At 36.3% G+C, this 23,322-nt stretch overlaps 2 protein-coding genes across 3 annotated transcripts; both read left to right on the top strand.

The window, feature by feature from the left end:
• The first annotated feature begins 836 nt into the window (after window positions 1–836).
• On the top strand, window positions 837–12,349 carry zmp:0000000662 (RING finger protein 145). Of its 2 annotated transcripts, none has more exons than XM_046062212.1 (11): window positions 837–975; window positions 1,361–1,634; window positions 3,219–3,327; window positions 3,957–4,048; window positions 5,194–5,435; window positions 6,058–6,233; window positions 6,342–6,482; window positions 7,518–7,700; window positions 7,856–8,003; window positions 8,819–9,175; window positions 10,909–12,349. In XM_046062212.1, exons 2-11 carry the CDS (start codon window positions 1,466–1,468, stop codon window positions 11,683–11,685), a joined length of 2,394 nt encoding a protein of 797 aa, XP_045918168.1. In that variant the 5' UTR covers window positions 837–975; window positions 1,361–1,465; the 3' UTR covers window positions 11,686–12,349. The 2 variants fall into 2 exon arrangements, with proteins under 2 accessions (XP_045918168.1, XP_045918167.1); XM_046062211.1 differs by having other exon boundaries at window positions 859–1,139.
• A 2,220-nt stretch (window positions 12,350–14,569) lies between these two features.
• LOC123978758 (ubiquitin-conjugating enzyme E2 D2-like) lies at window positions 14,570–21,716 on the top strand. The gene is made up of 7 exons (XM_046062210.1): window positions 14,570–15,041; window positions 16,176–16,239; window positions 16,901–16,932; window positions 17,141–17,218; window positions 17,685–17,790; window positions 18,319–18,412; window positions 20,644–21,716. The coding sequence occupies exons 1-7, from the start codon at window positions 15,018–15,020 to the stop codon at window positions 20,687–20,689; spliced, it is 444 nt and encodes a 147-aa protein (XP_045918166.1). The 5' UTR covers window positions 14,570–15,017; the 3' UTR covers window positions 20,690–21,716.
• Window positions 21,717–23,322: the final 1,606 nt, after the last annotated feature.

Raw genomic sequence — 23,322 nt, 5'->3', positions numbered from 1 at the left:
TTCATTACTCCCTCTTCTTTATACAAAATCTAATCACAAGAATTATAAGAAAATAAATTGTTTATATAAGCATGTTTGTCCAGTGTGTGATATTTGTGGCTCCAGTTTTCATCTGTTAATACTACACTCTCCACAACTACATTAGACAAGCTGTTCCCTACCTTTTTAGCTTGCCACCCATTAAAACAAGTCTGTGTCTTTTTGTAAAGTATGGCGTTATGTAGACATGAGCTGTGAGCGGTTTGACCTAAAAGTATTGTTTCCTTCACATATTGTTCCCTTTAAAGGATATTTAGAGGACCAAAGATGTAAAAGTACCCAGACTTAAAAATATGACTTAATTAGATTTATCTTTGGACCCTGACCACTGCAAAATAATAATATGAATAAGAACATGTATTATTCCTAACTGGGAAACCATTTCTTGATTTTGTATGGGGCGGCTCAGGTGGTAGAGCGGGTTGGCCGTTAATCGGAAAGGTCGGCGGTTCAAGTTCGAAGTGTCCTTGGGCAAGATACTGAACCCCGATTTGCCCCTGGCGGCTGTTCCGCCAGTGTATGAATGAGTGTGAATGTTAGTTTCCGTTTGAGCACTTAGGCTCAGTGTATGAATGTGTATGACTGGTGAATGCAGCTGTAGTGTAAAAGCGCTTTGAGTGGTCGAAAAGACTAGAAAGGCGCTATACAAATACGGATTTACATTTACATACAGAATGACAGCAAATAACGTGTAAATTGCACCATGTTGTTAAAAAGTGCAGTATAAAAAAAAAAGTGAAAGCAGCATAAGAGGTAGAACCTTTATTTTGAAATCGAGAATACCTGAACCTGATTGGTGCATTTTGATGTGACGTATCCATAGGAAATGGCCACGCAAGCGAGCGGAATGACAACATTGCATCCGAAGTCTCTCTACTCGTCCAAATATCGTTTAATTTAAGCTTTTTAAATCCGCTTTAAACATGTCGGATCTTTGTAAGTATCCTTGACATGCAGAAGTTACAGAAAAAATAAAACATTTGTCTCGCAGTGCTGTGAAAACATGTTTCTGGTAGCTGTGAAAGCTAACCAGCAGCAGCAGCAGCAGCTAGCTAAGTTAGCAAATGGCTGTTCGGTTGTGATGTCTGTCACTGTGGAAAGTAAGTGAACCGCCGTCACTTTATACACACTAGCTTCTTAAAAGTGTTGTGACTGTGATATCTTAATACAAAGTCTAACTTCTGCACTTCGTACTTGTCTCGCGTTATTTAATGGCTATGATTTGACGCTAGAGCAGGAATTCAGAGCCAAATAACGGCCTGGTTGCTCGTAAATTAATCCTCTGAGGAGCCTAACTTGAGTTTATTTTTGTATTTTTCAGATGACAAGAAGACGAGCAAAACAGTAATGACGCTGCTAATGAAACACTTGGCTAACAGCATGTGACACACGAGCTCTCTGCTCACCAAAAAGTTGGTATTAAAAGATGCCCCGACTGGAAGAGTTGGCCAACGTTGCCCTCAGGGTGCCGAGCATACTGGTGCTGGACCTGCTCTACAAATGTGACATTGAAGGTTTAACGGAGCACCTCAAGGCCAAAAATGAAGACATGCTCTTCAAATACAAATATGTCATCTGGAACATGTACTACCTTGGTAAGTGTGCGTGTGAAAGTAATGAGCTCAGGGGGAAATAGATTTTAAACAGGCGGCTGACAGTGTTTTGACATGAAGTTCATTCACTTTTGTTTTCTGTCAGAGTGCAGCTATTTCATGTTGGTGTTGGACTTGGTCACATCCGCTGTGTGTCGAAAGGCTGATATTTCTGTTTCTGTTGTACATTATATATACATAATGAGAACCATTACAAATGTCTTACACTCCTGTGACAGTCTAAATGGTGTTTCACAACGGTTTTCATGTCTTACCTCATTTGTATGGGCTCATGAAAGAATAAGCCAAGACTTGGCAATATATTGAATAAAAACTGAGTTTATCATTGATAATTATGTGGAATTTCAAAGGTTTCTGTGTGCCCAGCTTTGTTGTGGTATTTGGTAACTGGACATTTTGTTGGTATTTGTGACTAACATAGGCTTTGTCAGTCAACTGTGAGTTAAATTAAACAGAATATACAGTAAAATGTAGTTTTATACTGCCCTTTATGTCGTGACCCTTTATGTCATATTACGTTATTCAGTAGAACTAAAAATATTTCTTTTCAGAAGATGCTGAAATATTGAAAAGACTATTTTTGAAAAGGAGATTTTTGCATTGTGGGTATCTGAATGATTCATGGTCATTAGCAAGAGAAAGTATGGATTGGCAGCATGTATATTGTGTTTCTATTCAGTTTCTTTGCAAAACAGATTTACTTTCTGTTCTATGGTTTAGGACCATGTACACTATATGGACTACTGCAATGTTAATGAGCAACAATTTTGATAATTGATTAATAGCCAAACATTTTCTGGTTTTCACTTGTCAAATGTGAGGATTTTCTGCTTTTCCCTGTCTTATTTAACAGTAACCTGAATCTTTTGGGGGTTTGGACGGTTAGTTGAGCAAAGCATCTTATTTGAACATGTCACCTTGGGTTGTGGAAAATTAATCCGGCTATGTTTATTGTTTTATTGACAAAGCGATTAATCAAAAAAAAAAAAACAAGAGTTGACAACAGGTTACATTTAAATCTGCTTTGTGTTAGGGTTGGACGATATGGCCAGAAATGTTATCACGATAAAAAGTTTCATATTTTTAGATATAGATAATTATCACAATAAGTAACAAATCGTTATTTCTTTCAAGGTCAAAGGCGGATTTTTGCTTCTGAGTGAAAGTTGAAGAAACCTGATGGTTAAATGTGGTTTAAACTCTTATTTATGGTCAGCTCTTGAGGCCAAACAGTGGATGACTTCACAAATCTGAGGTGGAACATTCCAAACACTTACGATAAAATCTTTGTCAACAAATATGCATGTGTAAAATTAAGTAAAAGCTTTTTTCAGTCCTTTTTCCTCAACAAAATAAAACAATTAAGTCCTAATTTGCATATGATTCAAGTGAATAAAATCCAATATTTATTGAAAATTTGTTATATTGTTGTTGGAAAAAAAGATATTGCAATAATTATTGTTATTGCTTTATTGTCCAGCCCGACTTTGTGTGCCTTTCCTATATATGATCTTCACTCTTGGCTTCATCAAACACAAAAACATAACATTCCCCTTCTCCTTCCAGGTCATCTGATAAACGTGGTGGTGTTGGTTCTGCCATTGAGACACATTGTGACGCTCTACCTCCATATCCTCGCTGCCCTGCTTCTATACATGGGGCATCAGATTTCCAAGTGAGATGTCTTGCTACTACTAGACTTCCTAGATTTATTGAACCGGGATCAGTTTTCTCTCCTGACAAAGCTTGGCTGCACGGTGCCCCTCCCTGTGTGTTTCCAGTGTCCGTCAGCCTGATATTTAATTTTAGGAGACAGAGTACTGTATCATGTTACGTGTGAACAACCAGTGTTTTTCTTTTAAAGGCTTGAGGTTACTATAAAAAGACCAAATCTGACTTATTTGGATTGAAATAAATGAATACACAAAATGGATCAAAATAAGAAATAAACTAATACATGAACTGATAATTCACACAAAAACTGATAAATAATGTGTCAATTATATATTTTACTGTCACCTTATTATTTAAATTTACTAGGATAAAGTTTGTGCATCTACTCATTTATCGGGCAATTTATTTAATAGGTTATGTAAGCATTTTGTTTACTGTTTAATTTCATTAAACATCTTTTATAATTTATCCTGATTCATCCGAATAAGGATAGGTACTAACTCCAAAACAAGATAAGATAACAACTTGGATAATTGTGTGTTGCTGTGTGTTCTTTTAATGGCATATGTCTGCTAAAAACAAGTAATATACACCGTACATATAAGTATTATTTAACTGTCCATTTTACAGGGATTATGTTCGTGAGGAGCTGCAGTACGGTTATGAAGGAGCTGTGTACCTTGATTCTCTGGCCTTCAACAGATATGTCTCTGCAATGACTAGTGAGTCCTGAAACCAAACTTACATGTAAAAACACAGCATTTAGGCACATTTAGGTTCTTAGTCATAGACTATTTTTGTTTGACATTAAAACAAACTTTTGGTCTGCTTTAGCTTGAGAAAATCATCCTATTTCCCGCTGTCTGATAGTAATACATATTCTGTAATAGTCTGTCCTACAATATTCTAAATGTATTGTGCATAATTTTATACAAATTTCCCCAAAACATTTTTGGTGTCTCTGCAAACTTTAGCTTCTCCAGAATTTTGAAATCATGATCTGTGGTTTGAATAATGTTTGGTTGAACAGCAGGATGACTGTCCCACCCGTGGGTGAGTGAGGTTAATAATGCAAAACAAGTTGGCCAACTTCTTGTATCATTTGGGCAGTTTCCATCAACAAATGGCTCTATTCCAATAAATGGACTCAGCCTTTCCACTGAGTAGTATAACTGAAACTGACTGGGTATTTAGTTCAGCAGGCTCAGCTTGACACACAATGACTAATGCTGATAACTGATGACCTTTATATCCAATTGTTATTTCATTTTATTACAACTAAACAGTTGTAATAATGACAGTGTTTTCCTACTCCAGAAAAGATTCTGCCATAACTCTGTGATAAACGACTTACATCTGTTCATATGAAACTTTTATTGTTAAATGCAACATTATCTAAAAGATTTTATGACTTCTATCAAAACTTTTTCATTATTGTAACCATGACTTTGATTTTGCCTAATTATAAAAATAAAACAAGGGTCACAACTGGTTATTTGGATTCTTGCTCGTGGGTTTAAGTCTCTGATTAGGCTGCCTTTTGTCAGTCTAATCTGGAAACTGAATGCTTGAGATAGTTTATTAATCATTATACAGCACAAGGTTGTTTAACGGAAAGAAAGTTTGTACTCCCTTCCTGCTACACACAAAGAACTTAACAGATGATTAAATGTATGTCCAAATATGGAAACATGTAAATAAAATAAAACAATATATACAGTTATTTATATAGGTTACATGTATTCATAGGCTACACATAGAACATATTGGTCTTCAGCTCTCATAAATACAATGAGGATTGTGATCTCAGTATGTAGTAACTGAGTAGCCTAAGCTTTAATCTTTCATAATGTTATTTTCTGTTCAGGTCAGATTATTCTCAGCACGCTGTGTGCCTTCCTGATGAAGACCAAAAAGGTGTGGTTGTTCTCTGCTCACATGCTCCCTCTGCTGGCCAGACTCTGCGCTGCTCCTCATGCCACGCTGTTGACTGTCAACACTTTCTCCATGGGACTGACAGGAGCAGGAATCACCGTGTTCCTCCTCTCACATCTCTTTCTGCCATATCGCCTCGCAAAGGCTGCCTATTCAGAGCTGCTTCAGCTGGAGGTACTCATACTGAAATCCTTTTTTTCTTACATTTAAACATGTTCACAATGCATCCTGTTTGTCTGAAGAGGTTATGATGTCCTAAAAATGAAGATTGCATGATTTAGATTTTATACAAGCAGTATTTTTTCTTGTATTTCAGAGTTGAATAAAACTACCTCAGTCGACAAAGTGAATGTATTTTGACTGACTTTGTGTTGTGTTACTCTTTAGGTTTGTTCATACATTTTTACATTTTAACAGTACCCTTTACTTCTATAGAAATCTTAGTCTTCTTCTTACTACAGTTTTAGAAAAATATGCAGGTGCTTTCAATAATGAATGAATCAAAACTCAATTCATCTTTGATTTTATGACTTTTCAATTGTAAATAAAGTTAGTTTTCAATGATTTTATGCTAATTTATCACTCTATTCACTACTAATGAATTTTTGTCACAATTTGACAAGAAATCTTATTATATTACATTATATTTGTAATGGAACGTGACCCATAATTTCAAAATACGCTGTGTGCTCACACTTCCCTACTTCTTAATTTTTGTTATTAGTAATCGTTTTTTTATGTGCACCGTGTCATGTTTTTTCCTTTCCCTTCACTTCACTGGTTTCCTGTCCCTAAGGTGATCGAACTGTACAGACTTCTGGCTGTGGGAGTCTCTCTGTGGAACCAGTTTGCCGTCCCAGTGCTCTTCAGTGTCTTTTGGTTAGTTCTGTTCGTCGTCCAGCTGTGCTCAGACACGATGTATGGCAACGCCTCAGCAGGCCATCAGGGAATCATGTTCTTCCTGCTCACAAGGTGTGATGTGACATGGATTATTATTTATCTGTGTATGTTTTGTACCTGATGTTATAAACACATAGTATTATATTTATCATTTGGTGTTTTTTAATTAATATATTACAGTGTGTCTGAATGTTGTGCCACCCCATACTCTCTCCTGGGTTTGACCTTCGTGGTGTCCTATCTCGCTCTTGGACTGCTCAACTTGTGCAAGTTCTACCTTGGAGGTTATGTAGCTGTTCAGAATGAGAACGTCATGCACAGGTGAGTTCTTGTCACCAATCAACTCAATCCAGAGAAACATTATCTTCCCTTGTTTTTATGTACACCTGATTTAATGTAAATCCAATACTCTCTTTTTAAAGCTTTGTTTTTGGTCTCCACTATGTTCACTAGCTAGTTGCTAACTGTGTCTGTCTGCTGTTTAGTGCTGAGCAGGTAGTATGTACAATGGGTTGGTTTTTAGAGCTTTTTCACTGTAAACAACTTCCTGCTGCCACTGAAAACAACACTATGAGAGTGAACAGGACAGATAAAAAAAGAGCTGAAACTCCCTATAAAGCTCTGTAAAGCTGAGAGGAGCTGCAGATTCAGGTTACAATTCTCTATATGTTCATAACTATAACGCTTTCATAGATTCAAACAGTGATATTATCATTTTAAACACTGTTTATAATAAAATTTATACGATTATGTCGTCTTTCTGATGAAGTTAGTTACCACTGTGGGGCGCCCAAGTCACACAGTGGAAGCATTGCAGGTGATTTCCAAGGACAAATTACTTGAAACTGGGATAGGTTACTTGGAAAGTTCCCTCCGTTTATGCACTTCACAAACACTCTTACTGGCAGCATTACTGTCATTGTAATCATTAGGAAGACAACTATATATTATTTTTCATCATTTATGATTATTTTATTGATTAGATTGATTAATGTTGTCAAAATAGTTGATGATTATCTGTCAATTTATTATTTATGATATCATAAGAGATTAGATCAAACTTAATTGAGTAGCAAATGTTTAAAAAAGTATGAGCACACGCTGGTTTGAAATATCATGGCTGTTAAAAAAAAAACATGTGTATTAAACATAATGTTTAAGAGGCTATATTCTTCTATGCGTCCTCTTTTTTTTTTTCCCAATGTAAAATACTATTTCCAAAATGCTGTGTTAGCTGGATCTTTTTTTGTTGCCTTTTTTTTTTTGTTCATTTACTCATACGAAGAGAGTTTTGTTTTTAGTGGTGTCTGATGTCAAAATTACTTCTGCTCAATTCTTTACCCCCCTGGTCCTCAGAGGTGTGACAGAGGGCGTCACGCTGCTCCTGCTGGCTCTTCAGACGGGACTGTTAGATATGCAGGCGCTGCAGCGCACCTTCCTCCTCAGCATCATCCTCTTCATCGTGGTGACTTCAACCCTGCAGTCCATGATTGAAATAACAGATCCAGTTATTCTGGCTCTGGGGGCATCACGCAACAGGTAAAAGCAACAACCGTGAATTTATTTTATTTTGGTGAGATGCAAGTGAAGCTTGGTGAGTTTAAAAAGTTAAATTCTTAAGTGCAAAAGTTTTTAAAGGTTCTCTGAGGATTTTGGATTGTTCCCTTCACTTCTGTTTCTTCTGCGTTTCTTAGGAGTCTGTGGAAACACTTTCGTGGCATCAGCATGTGTCTGCTTCTGCTGGTTTTCCCTGTGTTTATGGCTTATAAAATCTCCCAGTTCTTCCACATGGACTTCTGGCTCCTCATACTGGTGTCTAGCTGCATGCTGACCTCCCTTCAGGTAGGAAGGGTGACTTACTTTATATGTCTTTCTTGTGAAATGTTGGAGATAGGAAGCTTGATTACTCTTTGTAGCATGTGTTTGAAGAGTTCAAGTAATGAAACTGAACTCTGAATAAAATTACATTAAATTTAAACTTTTATGACTAAATTAAGTAAAATAACTAATAAACAGATTGAAAACATTATATTATTCACAGGATTAATGTTTTGAATTGATGACATTTTTATTAATTAATCAGCCTTAACTTTCATGTGCAACAATGTTTGTAAGTAAAGGAGCACTTGATTATAAACTGAGTAATGGGTCCCATTTGAGAGACATATTTCATTACCTTCTCTTGACAATGTTCTTGCCGTCTGCTCAGCTTGAATGTGAGCAGTTCGATCAACACACTTAAAAATACTTTTTTATGAATTCCATTCAGTTAATAATGTAGTATTTAATCTCTTTTTATTTACACCCTGCATACCCTATACTCTTCATTTGGACACGTGCAGCTTGGTGAATAACCATGGTACTAACACTATTATGGTTATGCTCTATTTTTAATTTGCGATAGCTTCTGTGCATAGAATATGAAAAATATTGGCTTTGGTTGTATCATAAAAAACTGGCAGACACAGTGAACCCCTCACAAACAAAAACAATATGCTATTAGAATAATATGAAAGATGTTATAATCACTTAAAAAATCGAGATATAGAACCTGTAAAGTAAAAAATAAATCATTTAAACATTGCATGTCACATCATTTCCTCTATAAGGTAGAGTGCTTGTAATATTCTAAATGAAGATGGGTACTGTGTGTCCAGGTTACAGGCACCATGCTGATCTACTCCCTCTTCATGGTGGAGCTGTTTCGCAGTTACCCGATTGAGAGCCTAGACGAAGTGATCTACTGGGTGAACGCTGTCAGCAGGGTGCTGGAGTTTGTGGTGGCGCTCTGCGTGGTGACGTATGGTACCTGGGAGTCACTGTTTGGGGAGTGGAGCTGGATGGGCGCCTCCGTCATCATCATCCACTCTTACTTCAACGTGTGGCTCAGAGCTCAGTCTGGCTGGAGGAGCTTCCTGCTCAGACAGGAAGCAGCTAAGAAGATCAACTCCCTTCCCAGAGCCACAGCTCAACAGCTGCAGCAATACAACGACGTCTGCTCCATCTGCTTCCAGGTTAGTCACACTGTCATGGACAGGTCATTGGAGTGCTTGTGGGGTATATGTAAGGCTGTGAGCAAACTGCACACATACTGTAAAATCCAAAGTCCCATCTTAAACCTAATTTGGACATGACAGCTGAAGGCTGTACACAAGTGGAGAGGTTTTGGGGTTCAGGATGTTAACTTATTGCTTATGGGCTTAGCTTCAGACCTGTTGTAGTGTCATAATTATATCATCCATGTTTTCTTTTATTTGTCAGCTCAGTTAATATGTGAAAAACGTTTCTTCACAGTTTGAGTCATCTAGTTGTTCTTCCAACTTTTTCTTACTCCGTTACTTACAAAGTTATTGATTTTATCAAAATTAAATCTCTATGTGCTGACTTTGTCTTACCAAACTTTAATATTTTTCATTGACGTTTTCATTGTCATTTACTCCTACAGCCCATATTGGAGCATTCTGTGTAATTTCTGTCTAGCTTTCTGCTGTTTTCCAAATTATCACAGAGATTTAATGTGTGAAGGAGAAAGGCATGATTGACATGGCCACATGTCAGATGTTTTTTCACCTGTGATGTAAGACTTAGACTAGTGTGAGTTCGTTCCAAGAAGACAGTCACTGCTTCCTGTTGTTGTTGTTGTTGTTTGAGATTTGACTAAATGGGCCCACAGTTCACCTCCATATCATATACGTATACATATATCAGTATAATATTGATCAATATGAGATTAACTATCACTACTAATAAATGTTGTCAGTATATGAAAATCCATATCCAAAAATATATCAATGACTGAAATATCATCACAATATCAACATTAGTTTATAGAGTTATACATGTTGTGATTTTTGACAGTATTGCCCAACTCGACATGTAGATAGGAGACTGTAACATACACTTCTTTGTATATACAATATATAATACTCAACATTGTCTGTACTTTTAAGGCATGTTGTTCCGGTTTTTCCAGTTTAGCACCGCCTCTTTTTACGCTGTAAGGGCATGATTGTTTTTTATTAAAAACCGGTTCATATGTTTTTCCCGGTATTTGACAATGATGTGTAGTTTGTTGTCAAGGAAGCAGCAACAGAAAATCTTGATAATATTACAGAGAACAGTTTCAGCAATGATGTAAGTAGCCCTGCCATTTTCTGTTATGAGAGCTTTTAAAGTTCCTTGACCCTATTGGGGAAATTAACATGTTACAGCAGGATAGAGACACAGAGATAAGAAAACGGTTAAAAAAAACTCTTTGAGTGAAATAAAATAAAAATGTGAAAATAAAATCAGACATTAAGAAAAAAAGGTGACATTTAAAATATTACAATACATTTAAGTGAATTGTGAAAATATTTGTGCAAAAGAAGTCCAGTAGTACAACTCTAGCAGCCATGATGTGTGAATAGGTAAATGTACAATATACATAATATAATAGTTTTTAAATATTTTTACATATATGTGCAGTCTATATAATCTAAATAAATTATACAGTACTATGAAGTATACGATGAACACTGTAATAGAAATTGAAAATAATACAATGATATGGGATTTAGTATAATAATATAAAAGCACAATAATAACCGTAGTAATATAGTATTGTTATGTGGTGAAATACAGACACACACACACATTGTAATGTCTAACAGTATTAAAGATATGTTGCTACTTCTTATACTACTACATTAAGCCAAATATCGGTGTAGAGGTATTTTGTCAAGTCAAATATGTCTCTCCTCCACAGGAAATGAGCTCTGCGGTGATCACATACTGCGGACATTTCTTCCACGGCAATTGTCTCAGAAAGTGGCTCTATGTGCAGGAGACCTGCCCCATGTGCCACCAAACAGTCCGACCCACCCCGCCAGGTGAGAACCTGGCTTCAGGCGACGCTCCGGCAGCTCCAACTCAGAGAGACACGGGGCCAGATCCGGCTGCACAAGAGGGAGATCAGAACCAGGACAACGGCACGTCCCAGGAGACACAGAGCAATGCTGTAACTCCTGATCCCACCGAGCAGCAGGAGCAGACGGAAAGCTTTGAGGATGGACATTGTGGGACAGAAGTTAAAGAGCAACCAGCTGAACCTTACAGGGAAGCTGTCCAAGGTCTTCGTTTCAGCTCCAATGGAGACTTTGTTGGATTTGTCAGTCCAGTGTCAAGCTGCTCTTCAGGGGGCATTTCTAGTTCCCATGTGCTGCTGAGTAAAACTTTTCCTCCTCCTAACATGCACAGCCAAGGTGAGGAGAGTGACAAGGACTCCCCACTGCCATTGACTCCTAATGCTGTAAATGAGAACATGGTGGAGTGCCAATCTGACTCTAAAGGAGCAGAAGTTGAAGTTACTTCCTGTCCTAGAACGCCACAAAACGGTGATGACAGCTGTGATGGGACACCTAAATCATGTAACAGCCTTGATTCACCGGGATCATTAAACAATGCTGATAAAATTCTTGTGGCATCTGCTACGAGCTTTGATGACAGCCAAACTATGTCAAATCATGTAACTGAGAACTCTTAGACTGCATTGACGATCCTCAAAGTAAAAACGGTAACAGCAAATATTCAGACATGGACCTGGACAGACTCAGAGAGGCTGAAACTGTCCCACAGACCCCCTAGCTGCCCTCCTCAGATGCCACCTTCTCTGCCCTGCATCAGTGCCTTGAAGTGTGAAAAGGGGCGATTCTCAATAATAGGGAATTAAACACATTTGCCTTCTCTCTGTGAACCAATAGGGAGGAAATTGTTTGTTTTACCACACAGTGTGCTTCAGTTGAGCAAATAACATGCATATAGATTGAATATAGAGACTAAATTGTGTTGGGTTAAAATATTACACTTATTGTACAAATGTAAAGAAGTTGTTTGAAGAAATCTAATTCATAGAAATGAAAAGCAAGTATCTTACATCAATATTTACCAAATTCTAGCAGGTTACAAGTAAAGATGTTAGAGAAATTAAATGGGATTTCATTTATTTTTATTTATATGTAATTTTTTCCGATGTCCTTTTAGTTCTCATCCATTGCATTTTTGTGAAAGCAATGTGGCAAAAGGAAAAGCTTCAGCAATCAGCCTTTGTTAATAATGAATCAGCCTTTTGTACTGCAAAGGTTCTCTGTCTCCCAGTATTAAATACTGCTGTGAACATTATTTCTATATTAATAAAATCATGACAGGTGCACAATTGTTTTGATAGTATCATATCATAGACTAGAAAAATGCCCCTCACAATTTCCTGGAGACAACGATAACATATTTTTAAAATGAATTAACTGCTGTTTCAGCACAAGGAAACCCAAAGATATTCAGTTTACAATGATACTAGACACAGAAATTGCAGAATATCTCCACGTTTTAGAAGCTAGAATCAGCAAATATTTGGCAATCGTGCTTGAGATATTAATTATTAATTCACTAATCGTTGCAGCTCTAACTAACTTGATGATGGCTCTGTTGCCTTTTGTTGTCCCTGTTAGTTAATTATTCGATTGGTCGTCATCTATTAAATTCATCGCCAACTTTTTTGATAATCGATTCATCGTTTTGAGTAATTTTGTTAAGGGAAAAAAGTTACACTTTTCTCATTCTAGCTTCATAAATCTGTATATTTTCTGGTTTATTTATTTCTCTATGACAATGAACCGAATATCTTTGGTTTATAGATAAAACCAAAAGACCAAATGACATTTCAAGATTTCCTCTTGGGCTTTGGGAAACACTGATCAACATTTTCTGCCAATTTCTGATATTTTATAGACCAGACAAGTAATCAATTAATTCAGAAAATAATGCTTAAATGGGATGCAGACATCATTAAAGTTATTAATTACATTTGTGCTTGTGCTGCTTTTACATGTTAAAGGTAATGCTGTGAAAAAAGGCCTATTTCCACAAACCAAATTGGGGCATGGTGTTTTTACCAACTGGTAAATCAGCCTTGTTATGATTTAATGAAATGGTTTTAATGTCAAGTCAAGTCAAGTCAGGTTTATTTAAAGTGTAAAATCATCAACGACATTGTCCCAGTACACTTTACAAAATAAAATACAGAGACATATACAAAACAACAAAGTAGGACTTGGCTATATGGCCAAAAATGCTATCACGGTAAATGTGCATGTGTAATGTGTAATTCGATATCGATAATCATGGTAAATGTTTAAAGGCTGATTTTTGCTTGAAAGAAAAAGTTGAAGAAACCATTGTCGTTTTAAACTATTCATTATGGTCAGTACATAACAAACACTTGATGCCAACAGTGGATCACTTAACAAATGTGAGATAATGAAATCTTTTTTCAACAAATATGCATGAGTAAAATTAAGTTTCAGTCCCTTTACCTCAACCATATAAATATCTTAAAAGAAAGTGCAAAATTGTTCGTGATTCAAATGAATTAAATCAATTATTATATTGTTATTGAGGAAAATTAAATCGGGATAAGTATCATCATTATTGCCCGGCCCTACAACAAAGTGGAATAAAATACATGATGCTGAAACAACAAGATAATAAATAATTATAAAATGTATGAGAAATTATAAAAAATACCCTTGCCCTATTTTTATAAGCTTTATCACAGAGAGAAGAAACCATCCCAACCAACTATAAGCTTTATTAAAAAGAAAAATGGGAATACAATTTGATATAACTAATATAATAAAAATATATATATCTTTATTTATAGAGCACTTTTCAAAACCATGTTACAAAGTGTTTTCACAAGAGCAAAGACAATAAGATAAATTTAAAAGAGATAAGATACACAGTACAAGCAAGACACATTAAAAGGCAGGTTAAAGAAGAATACATAAAATCAACTAAAATCAGGAAAGGCTCCCTTTAAAGGTATGTTTTAAGAAGGGACTTAAAAGAGTTCACTGACTCAGCTGACCTGATTTCCTGGGGCAGGCTGTTCCAGGGCCTTGGGGCCCTCACAGTAAACTGTCCCCTTTAGTTTTCAGTCCAGACTCTGGCACAGACCCTTTTATACAGTCTGTGGAACAGACAAAAGACCTCTGCACCAGGATCTCAAGGTACCTGCTGGTGCATATGGGACCAAAAGGTCAGAGTTATAACCAGGAGAGAGGCCACAAAGAGCTTTCAAGTAATCAACAAAAATTGTAATCTATTTTTCAATCCATCCCCAACTATAACCTTTATTAAAAAGAAAAATTTGACAAAACTAATCTATATATTTTTTAAGTTAATAAGTCATGGTACAGCTATAGTTTTGAAGTTATGACTATATGGCTAAATGTTCATTTTTAAATGAAAAAAAACAAACATCCCTATCTAATTTAGGGACCTTCATAATTAAACGCTGACACGTCCTGGCTTGTAGCCAATCTGCCGCCACATCCGGCCCGTCACTCAGCAGCCGACCGGACCGCCTTCTCATCATAAAGCTTCAAATACGTGTAGCCGCTGGTAGACACCCGCTAGTTGGCTAACGGCGTCGACCGAAACCGAAAGAAGAGTAGCGTCTTTGTGGACCGGGTTACTTCACCTGGCGCACGCACTTATTCAGCCATAACTGGGGATACACATAATAAAATATAAGACGTTGAAACTACGCCGGAAAGTGAGGCTTTATCGAGGGAGAGTAGTAACGTCCGTTTAAGCTGGATACGATCGAGGGCTAACTTAGCTTTGTTAGCAACTCTGCGCATACGTAGTTTTAGCTCGCCAGCCAGCTAACTACGCTAGCTCGAGAAGAAAGGCCGTCGAGTTGACCCAGCGTCAAATCGTTTAGAACATATAGCGAATCATCCTGGCATATCACGGTTGCCCCTCACTGCTTGGATCGGAAAGCCTTCAAATTAAAAAGAACAACATCGAGAGAGGATGGCTCTGAAAAGGATCAACAAGGTAAGACAACCGTCAATTAGCTTAGCTGCGCTAGCCTCCCCACAATGTAGCGCTGTTCTGGTTACTGTGTCCTATAAGAAAAACATGGCGGTGAAACATGTTCGCGGAAGTATTAAGTTTGCGTGTGTACAAGCATTTTTAGTGTGTTTAGGTTTAAGTACACTAACGGTGGTTTTTCACTATTGGCACCGGCTAGCACTCAAACGGACACGCTTAGCTAGCTGGTTAACATTAGCAGTTACAATTAACGTTACAGTTTCCGTGTGTGCGTCGAAGTGGATTGAAGGCAAAGAGGCCGCATGAATTGCCCAACACTTTAACATTCACACTCTCATTAGTTTGAATGCTGTCTTCTTATAGTAAATTAACGCCTTTGCTGGGGCCTCACATTGATGTCTTGGTGACTAGCAAACAGTTTAAACGTGTCACAATATCGGTGTTACCAGAACCCATGATTCATGTCACACTGAATCTGTGTTAACAGGCTGAGCTCATGATGTGTTCATGATACGTTTCCTTGGTATGTCAACGTATTTGTTCTCTGCCTGTACACATCACAGGGTGGAGTTTTGGCAATTAAATATAGGAAACTGGCAATGGTTAAGTGTAGACTAACAGTAAGCGTTCACACCGTGGCTTAATTTCTTCACTCTGCTGTTGCACTTTATGGATTTCCTTGAAAAGGCATTAAACCAACTTGTGAAATGGTGTGTGTCTGAAGGCCGGGGTGGGGCGGTGGTCTCCACCTAGTTCTAAAGTAGCTGTAGACCTAAAAATAACATTAGGGGCTTGTGTGTGTGTGTGCTGCGGTCTCATCTTGCTGTTAAGTGTAGAGTCGATAACAAGGTGGCCCCCTGAGCTGGTGGAGTCGAACTTGGAGTTGTCAGTAGATTTAAAAATAAAATAAAAAACCTCCCATAGGTTGGAGTATGTTGTGAAATAAATGAAGCATACAACCTCTTATGTAGCATCTCTCTTCCCTGGTCCCCATGTTGGCATTTATACCCAGGATGTTATAACTGCTGAAACTTTACTCAGTCTGGCACATTGATTTCAAAACACGTCTAACCCTTAGTTTTGTCTCTGAAGATTACTGTGGTCTAACTGGTTATTCTAAACCTCTTTTCATTACAGGAGCTTAACGACCTGGCTCGTGACCCTCCAGCACAGTGCTCAGCTGGCCCAGTGGGTGATGACAGTAAGTGTCCAAGGACCAACAAATAATTTTGTCCTTAAACTGGCAGAAAATAGTGAAACATTTATTTCCCATAGACAAAGATTACATCTTCAGATGTTGTCGGGTTTTTTTGTCTGACCAACAGTCAAAAACCCAAATATCTGAGCTTATTATGTGTGAAAAACATTAAATCTTACATCTTTGTGTGGTACATATCCCTGCGAAAAAGTCACACCATAATCATTTAAATATGATTTTCAATGAAAAGGAGAATAATGTAAGATGATCATTCCCTCTAACTTTGCAAATCGTTATTGCAATGTCGGTCAAAATAATTGCAATTGGATATGTGGTGTTTTTTTTTTTGTTTTTTTTTTTTAAACTGTTCAGCCCTACAGCAAATGAACATAATTTTAAATACAAAACTAAAATGGAATATGCTTTATTTTGAAGATAAGGGTGAAAACCAAATTTTAGAGAAATTCCATTGCTTGTTTAAATTAACTCCAAAAGCAGAGATGGATGTAGGTCCATGGCTTCAAAACAATATGGAGTATGAAATGATCTATAAAAAGATTTGTGTTTCTTCAAAACAGCAAAGACCATTTAGAAGTCTAGTACCTGCCAGATCATGTACCTGTGAGCTTTCTGTTTCCTAACTTTTACCTTATTTTCTGTGCAGTGTTTCACTGGCAAGCCACAATCATGGGACCTGTAAGTAGTTACTTTATGACATAATTGTTGCTCTCTTTGTACTTTAAAGCAGCACGATGTTGAAATTTGTCACCGAGGTTGTGTTACTGGCTGCTTTAAATGCATTCATGAGATAAAGGTTGAAATTTGACTTGATAATGGGAAGCTGTGGACAGAAGGTTGTAGGTCACTTTTTTCTGAAATATGTAAATGTCATTCCTGCTTTCAGAACGACAGTCCATATCAGGGAGGTGTTTTCTTCTTGACAATTCATTTTCCAACAGACTACCCATTCAAACCACCCAAGGTAAGCTGAATCATACCTCAAACAAGGTTTTTCTTTTTACTTTGATACGTTGGGGGTATCTAAAGATGTTTTCATTAAGTAGTCACCGACCTTCAGTATTGGTCTTGCAGCAGGGACAAGTCTTGTTTGCGACATTTTAAAATAATGGACAATACATTCAGTGTCAGTAACTCAAACATTGTTTATGCGGAAAAATTTTATAGATGTTTTTGTTAAAGTTCTAGAGAAGCAACAGAACATTTCTTGTAAATGCAAACCAAATCCACCAGTTTGGCATCATGAACACATTTTATCTTTGAGCACTCATGAAGTAATACCTGTCATTCCAGAAGTTGATAGTCATAAGCATCAAACGTCACTGCCTGGTGTCAAGGAACTTGAATTGCGTAACATTGACATGGTGTGTGACTCAACCTTGTTTTACTTGTCTTCACTGTTGTTGTTTTTGTCTGTCTTTTTTTGTCAGGTTGCATTTACAACAAGAATTTACCACCCAAATATTAACAGTAATGGCAGTATCTGTCTGGATATTCTCAGATCACAGTGGTCTCCTGCACTTACTATTTCTAAAGGTATGGACTATTGTGAAAGTAAAGCATGAGTATGTGGTAACGAGAACCCACAAACTACCAAATACTGATAGGTTCTTACTAGACTAATCAAGGAGGATACAGACTAGTGACTAGTACACTCCTGTAGTTTTAAATTTAGTTTTACTGAAATTTTAGTTTCAAATTTATATATAAACAAACTTCCTTATTCTATGCTCATAATAATCTGAAGTGATCAAGATGAGAACATTAAATGTGTGGTTTTGGCAGGTATATTATTAAATATAAAAGGATTTATTTTGGACGCTTCAAATGGTAGTGTAACTGGATTTAAATCTATTAGATAATTGGTGTTCTATTGTCAAATGTCTTACATTTAACAGCGTGCACAGTTTGGGATTAGTTATTCATAGACACCTTTTATTTGAGATATTACAATATAACTTGAGCATTGAATCTAATCCAGAATAAGTTTAAAGTGTAGAAAGGTGAAAAAGCTCATTGGAATAATGTTTAGAACAATAGGTTTACTCCATCTTTTTCTTGCAGTTCTTCTCTCCATTTGCTCACTCCTATGTGACCCAAACCCCGATGACCCACTAGTGCCAGAGATCGCACGAATCTACAAAACAGATAGTCAGAAGTAAGTGTGTATAATCCGTACATGCGAAACTATTCTCTAGGCATATGAAATGCCTTCTTTCTGCCATAAGGAAGAACCGCCCTGTACTACATTTTTGTATTGATATTATCCACAATAGGCCCTTTTCCGACCTTCAAAAGCATAATTAATTGAAATGATTCACCTGTAAAAGTATCACCTGAGTTTAGTATGTAACCTAGTTTCACTCTGTCAGGTACAATAAACTAGCTCAGGAGTGGACAACAAAGTATGCAATGCTTTAGGGTAAGGCCAAGAGGCAGTGCTGCATCTTGGCTAGTGCTGTGGGATTGGTTGGTTGCGATGCTCTGGTCTCACTGGCTTAACCAGAAGCTTGGCTCTCTGCTATGAAAGTATATGACTGCAGTTTGGGATTTGAGCGTTAAACTAATCTCTGGCTGTCTGTACTTAACATAGTGCCATATTGGCCATACTCAGCTGCAGATAGAGTCTGTTGCAGTAAATAAGTTGACTAATTTCTGCCAACCCACAGTTGTGGGTTAGAAAGTCTTCTGTTGCATGAAAAATACAAGTAAGCTATCAGATACGGCAGCTACAGAGATTAAGGTCTTTTCACGCCCAACATCTGAGACCACATAACATTTTTACATTATGGCTGACAACTTTCAAACGCATACCATATGATTTTATATTTCATTCCCTTCAGTATGATTCAAAAAAATCCACTTGTTGAATCACTTTGAGATTGGTGATCCTTCTAAAATTTTAAATGGGTTGCCTTTATTCACTTTTTTTATTGTTGCATGTTAAAGCAGCTGTCAGCAGGAACCATTCTGGAGAAAAAAGTTTTCAGTGATGCATTTGAGGACACACCAACATTTGGCTGCCAGAAAGAACCACTTTCATGAGCAATGTCTGAAACTGAAGCCTAGCAGACAAACAATAAGGATAATACGAGCGAGGCTTCTTGTATGAAAAGATTGCTATTCTAGCAGATTATAAATATGCAGGTGTTGACACACCGAATGTCATGTTTCTAACATCCTGTGCAGGCAGCTGTATCAAAGTGCATTGATGCAACGTTTAAAAAAAAAAAAGAGAGGTCAACAAATCATTTACTGTGCCATTTTTGTCTCCAATGAGTTACAACACAGTAAACGGACACCAGTGGCTTACTATAAATAAATCGGTCTAAACATGTATTGGGGGGGGGGCAGAATATACTCCTTGTTTTTTGGCATTAATTTGGTGCCTAAATAATGCTATTGCTAACATTTAGCCAAACCCTCAAATCTGGAAATCTTAGCGCGTTTCCAATGCTTATAATAATTGACTAAAATCATACTCGTCATTAGAGGTGCAACTATCGAGTATTTTAATAACAATTGACCTGCAGGCCATTTTCTTGATTAATTGTTTGGTCTAAAAAATCAGACAGTGAGAAATGCCCATCACATGTTTCCAGAGGCCTTGTCGAATGTTAAATGTGTTTTGGTTGTTTTTGTTTTTTTCCTCAACTGTCCAAAAATCAGTTTATATTAACGTACAACTGAGAAAACCAGCAAATTGGAGGAAATCCTCGGCAGATTTGCTTAAGTTGATTAAATGATTATCAAAATAACTACAGGTTAACTTTGTTGATCAGCCAATTAATTAATCAACTAATCTTTGCCGCCCTACCCAACCCTATTAATTGAAAATACATATTTTGATATGTTTGGTATTTAACATTAATCAAGAGTCAAATCAATATAGTATTTGCTATTGAAATGCAAAAACATTTAAACATTTTTCTAATTATTTTCATAATTATTGCTTATTGTAACTGAGGTAGCGGCCGTCGGCTGACCCAAATTTAAATCACTTTAGAAGCAGAATTTTCTGTGCATGTAAACACAGCCGCTAACTCCAGCATGAAACGGTTTTGTTCTTTATTTATTTTTTTTTTAAAAGGGAAAAAGTTGCCTCACTTGTCATGTTGGCATGTGAAGATGACATGTCAAAAATACTTTTTGTCACATTAAGAAGTTTAGTTTGTACAAAGTATATTTGTGCATATACTGACTTGTTTTGTTAAGATACTAACTTTGCTTGCAATCTGCTGAAGTGCATGTACTTAAATCCTAAATAAAAGTGCAGCTTATTGTTGTAAAATATAAGTTTATCTTGACTTTTTTATGCCAAAAATGTGACTTGTTTGATCAGTGATCAAACTAAAGTGCTAAAGTTAGTTATTTTCTCTCTCTTTGCAGATACACCAAAACGGCGAAAGAATGGACAAACAAATACGCAATGTGATGGCATCGTTTGGGAAAACTGGTGGAAAATGTCATAGCTGGTTAAAAAAAAATCCGGGATTCTTTTTTTTTTTTTTTTCCTTCACTTTTCTTTTGTTTTTGTTTTTTTGGTTAATCATAGCATTTTTACCCCCCTCCTTTTTCCACCTGCGTGCTCATAAGAAGATAGTGTTTTCGCTCTAGGACATGTGCCAGTTTCTGTGAAGTTTCTACTCCCATTTTGTTTGGAGCTAAAAAAAACAAACAAAAAAAACACTGCTTGAGCATGCACCAGTTAAGAGTTTTTTTACCCAAAATTGGTGAAGTTACTCTACACACACTTAGTAGAATCTGATGCGACTGGTGTCCTGACACTGAACACTTTATCAACCCCATGATGATCCAGTTGGTCCAACTGGATGGATCCTGTGTGGTTGATTAATTAACTGGATTTTTCAGAGCACTTGTAGAGGAGCCTGTCTTTTGCCAAACATCTGAATTCGGATTTTTAAAGTTTAAAATTTGGGGGGGGGGTGTTATCTGAAAGATTTGGGAAACTGGTTAGTGGCTCCTGTATCTCCTGGACTGGTGTGATGTCTTCTGATCATTAGTATAGTAATCTATTACCTGAGGAAAGACTTGTATCTTATTCCACTATCAAAGTGTGTGTACAGAGAAGCACAGCAGTATATATCAACGTTAAGGAAACAAAATATAAGAACTTCAATGTTGTATTTTATGCATGTTAATAAAGGTAGGCTATTATATCTGGTATGTTTCTACAAATTAAGTGGCTTGTAAGGCTGGAAGTTGGAGGAAAAAAAAAAAAAAAAATTGATCCCCTCAAAGGCTTTCTACTTTTTTTTTTTTTTTTTCTTTTTTTTTTTTTTGTTATTTAGAAGCCAGTAGATGAGCTGTTAGTTTTATGCCCACTCAAACACTGTCTTCTTGTAGCCCTAAAATATTGATACAAAGCTAATGGTTGATAATCAACTTGTGGCTCTGTTTCTTTTTACTTTTCCCTTCAATAAAGTTACTTAAACCATAAAGCAAATCAGGGTGGTGCTTTTTTGTTTTTCATTTAATGTGAACGTGTCAACATTTTGTTGAATACACAAGATCCGTTGTTGGCAGTTTAAGGCTGATTTGTGTGTTTTTTAAATGTCTAAGTCACAACAAAATCGTGTAGAGTTTAAATGCCTGTATTCACCCTTTCATAAACTTCTTGTGCCTTTAAACAAAGGGGAAGATTTATCAGCTGTCTTATTTAGTGAAGCCTTGAATGTATTGGTGAATTGTTTAAACTTAGAGAAATGTAAAATTTCCTTGGATGTCAAGGCAAGTTTGAATATTTTTATTTGCTCTTATGGATAACTAGATTTGACAAATAAAATGTATAGTTTCAGTCTTCATGCAAAAAATGACATGTCTCACTGAATCTCATTTGAGTAGTTAAAAATTGACCTGTAGATGAGCTGAAGCTGCATCTGGATATTAAGTCGGTTGAAATCAAGGTATAATTTCACCACTATGAAACACCTTTAATGTGATGGCTCACATCTTTGTGCTTTATGATAAGTGGTACTGATAGTTTTTACTTAAATCACAGAAGTTTTATTCTAAATATAGATAATACATTTTATATATTTACATAATTGATACATTAAAACATTTTTCCCCATGTTAATTAAATATGGTGTTGTACATTAGTCTGCTTTTTAAGTTTTCCAAAATTGATGACCATAAGATGTTCAATATTATCAGAACCGACTATAAAATGTCTGTTCAATTGTACAAAATACTGTGTGTGTATATATATATATGCAAACTTGAACATCTACAGCAGTAAAATACAACATGGATTAATGCAGCAGTAATATTAATCAAAAGACCAGTGGTGGAAAAAGTATTCAGATCTTTTAAGTAAAACTAGCAATACCACAGTGCAGAAATACTCCTTTTGCAAGTCAAGATTCTTGTATTCTTAACTAAAGTACAATAGTACAAGCATTTATATATACATAAAGGATATAAATACTCCTTCCACTACTGTGTGTGCGTGTGTAATGATTTTTCTTAAAGTTCAGACTAATGCATTCATGTGTAACCACCATTAATGTTGCAGCTGGTAAAGGTGGCACTCATTTTAATTAATTGATATGCTGCCAGAAAGTTGAATTCATTAAAATAAAAGTTATTTATTTAGTTGATATATTTTGTAGTAATTAATTGTAGTAATTAATTAGTAATTGTAGTAATTTAATTAAATTATTTGATTATTTGATTCTGCAAAGTAATTGTACTTCAGTACAGTATTTGAATAAATGTAGACTAATTAGTTACAAAACACCACTGCCAAAAAATAATGAATAGTCTGCTTTTATTTTTGATACTTAGTGATAATACTTAATATAAATTGATTTTGAATGCAGGACTTTTACTTGTAGTAGTGTTGTATTAGCACTTTTACATAAAGGATCTGAATACTTTTTCCACTACTGGGTGTGACATGAGCTTTTAATGTTTAGATTCATGTGTAAGCATCATTAATGTTGCAGCTAATTTTAATTATAATGCATTATGCTACCAGGTAGCTATGGTAGTCGTGAGGTATTAGTTTTTTTACTTAAACAAATTATAAGAATACTTCTTTCA

This window comes from Micropterus dolomieu, linkage group LG11 (assembly GCF_021292245.1).
Source record: "Micropterus dolomieu isolate WLL.071019.BEF.003 ecotype Adirondacks linkage group LG11, ASM2129224v1, whole genome shotgun sequence".
In the NCBI taxonomy this organism is placed as follows: Eukaryota; Metazoa; Chordata; class Actinopteri; order Centrarchiformes; family Centrarchidae; genus Micropterus; species Micropterus dolomieu.
Note: the sequence above shows the minus strand (reverse complement) of the source record. Positions and strands in the feature narration are given on the sequence as shown.

What these genes read in the sequence shown, in the direction of transcription:
- zmp:0000000662 (XM_046062212.1), top strand. Translation starts at nt 1,466, where the DNA reads ATGCCCCGACTGGAAGAGTTGGCCAACGTTGCCCTCAGGGTGCCGAGC. An exon ending in AATGAGAACGTCATGCACAG is followed by an intron (nt 6,483 to 7,517) that starts GTGAGTTCTTGT and finishes CCTGGTCCTCAG; the next exon opens with AGGTGTGACAGAGGGCGTCA. An exon ending in TCTGCTCCATCTGCTTCCAG is followed by an intron (nt 9,176 to 10,908) that starts GTTAGTCACACT and finishes TCTCCTCCACAG; the next exon opens with GAAATGAGCTCTGCGGTGAT.
- LOC123978758 (XM_046062210.1), top strand. Translation starts at nt 15,018, where the DNA reads ATGGCTCTGAAAAGGATCAACAAG. An exon ending in CTCTGAAAAGGATCAACAAG is followed by an intron (nt 15,042 to 16,175) that starts GTAAGACAACCG and finishes TTTTCATTACAG; the next exon opens with GAGCTTAACGACCTGGCTCG. An exon ending in AAGCCACAATCATGGGACCT is followed by an intron (nt 16,933 to 17,140) that starts GTAAGTAGTTAC and finishes TCCTGCTTTCAG; the next exon opens with AACGACAGTCCATATCAGGG.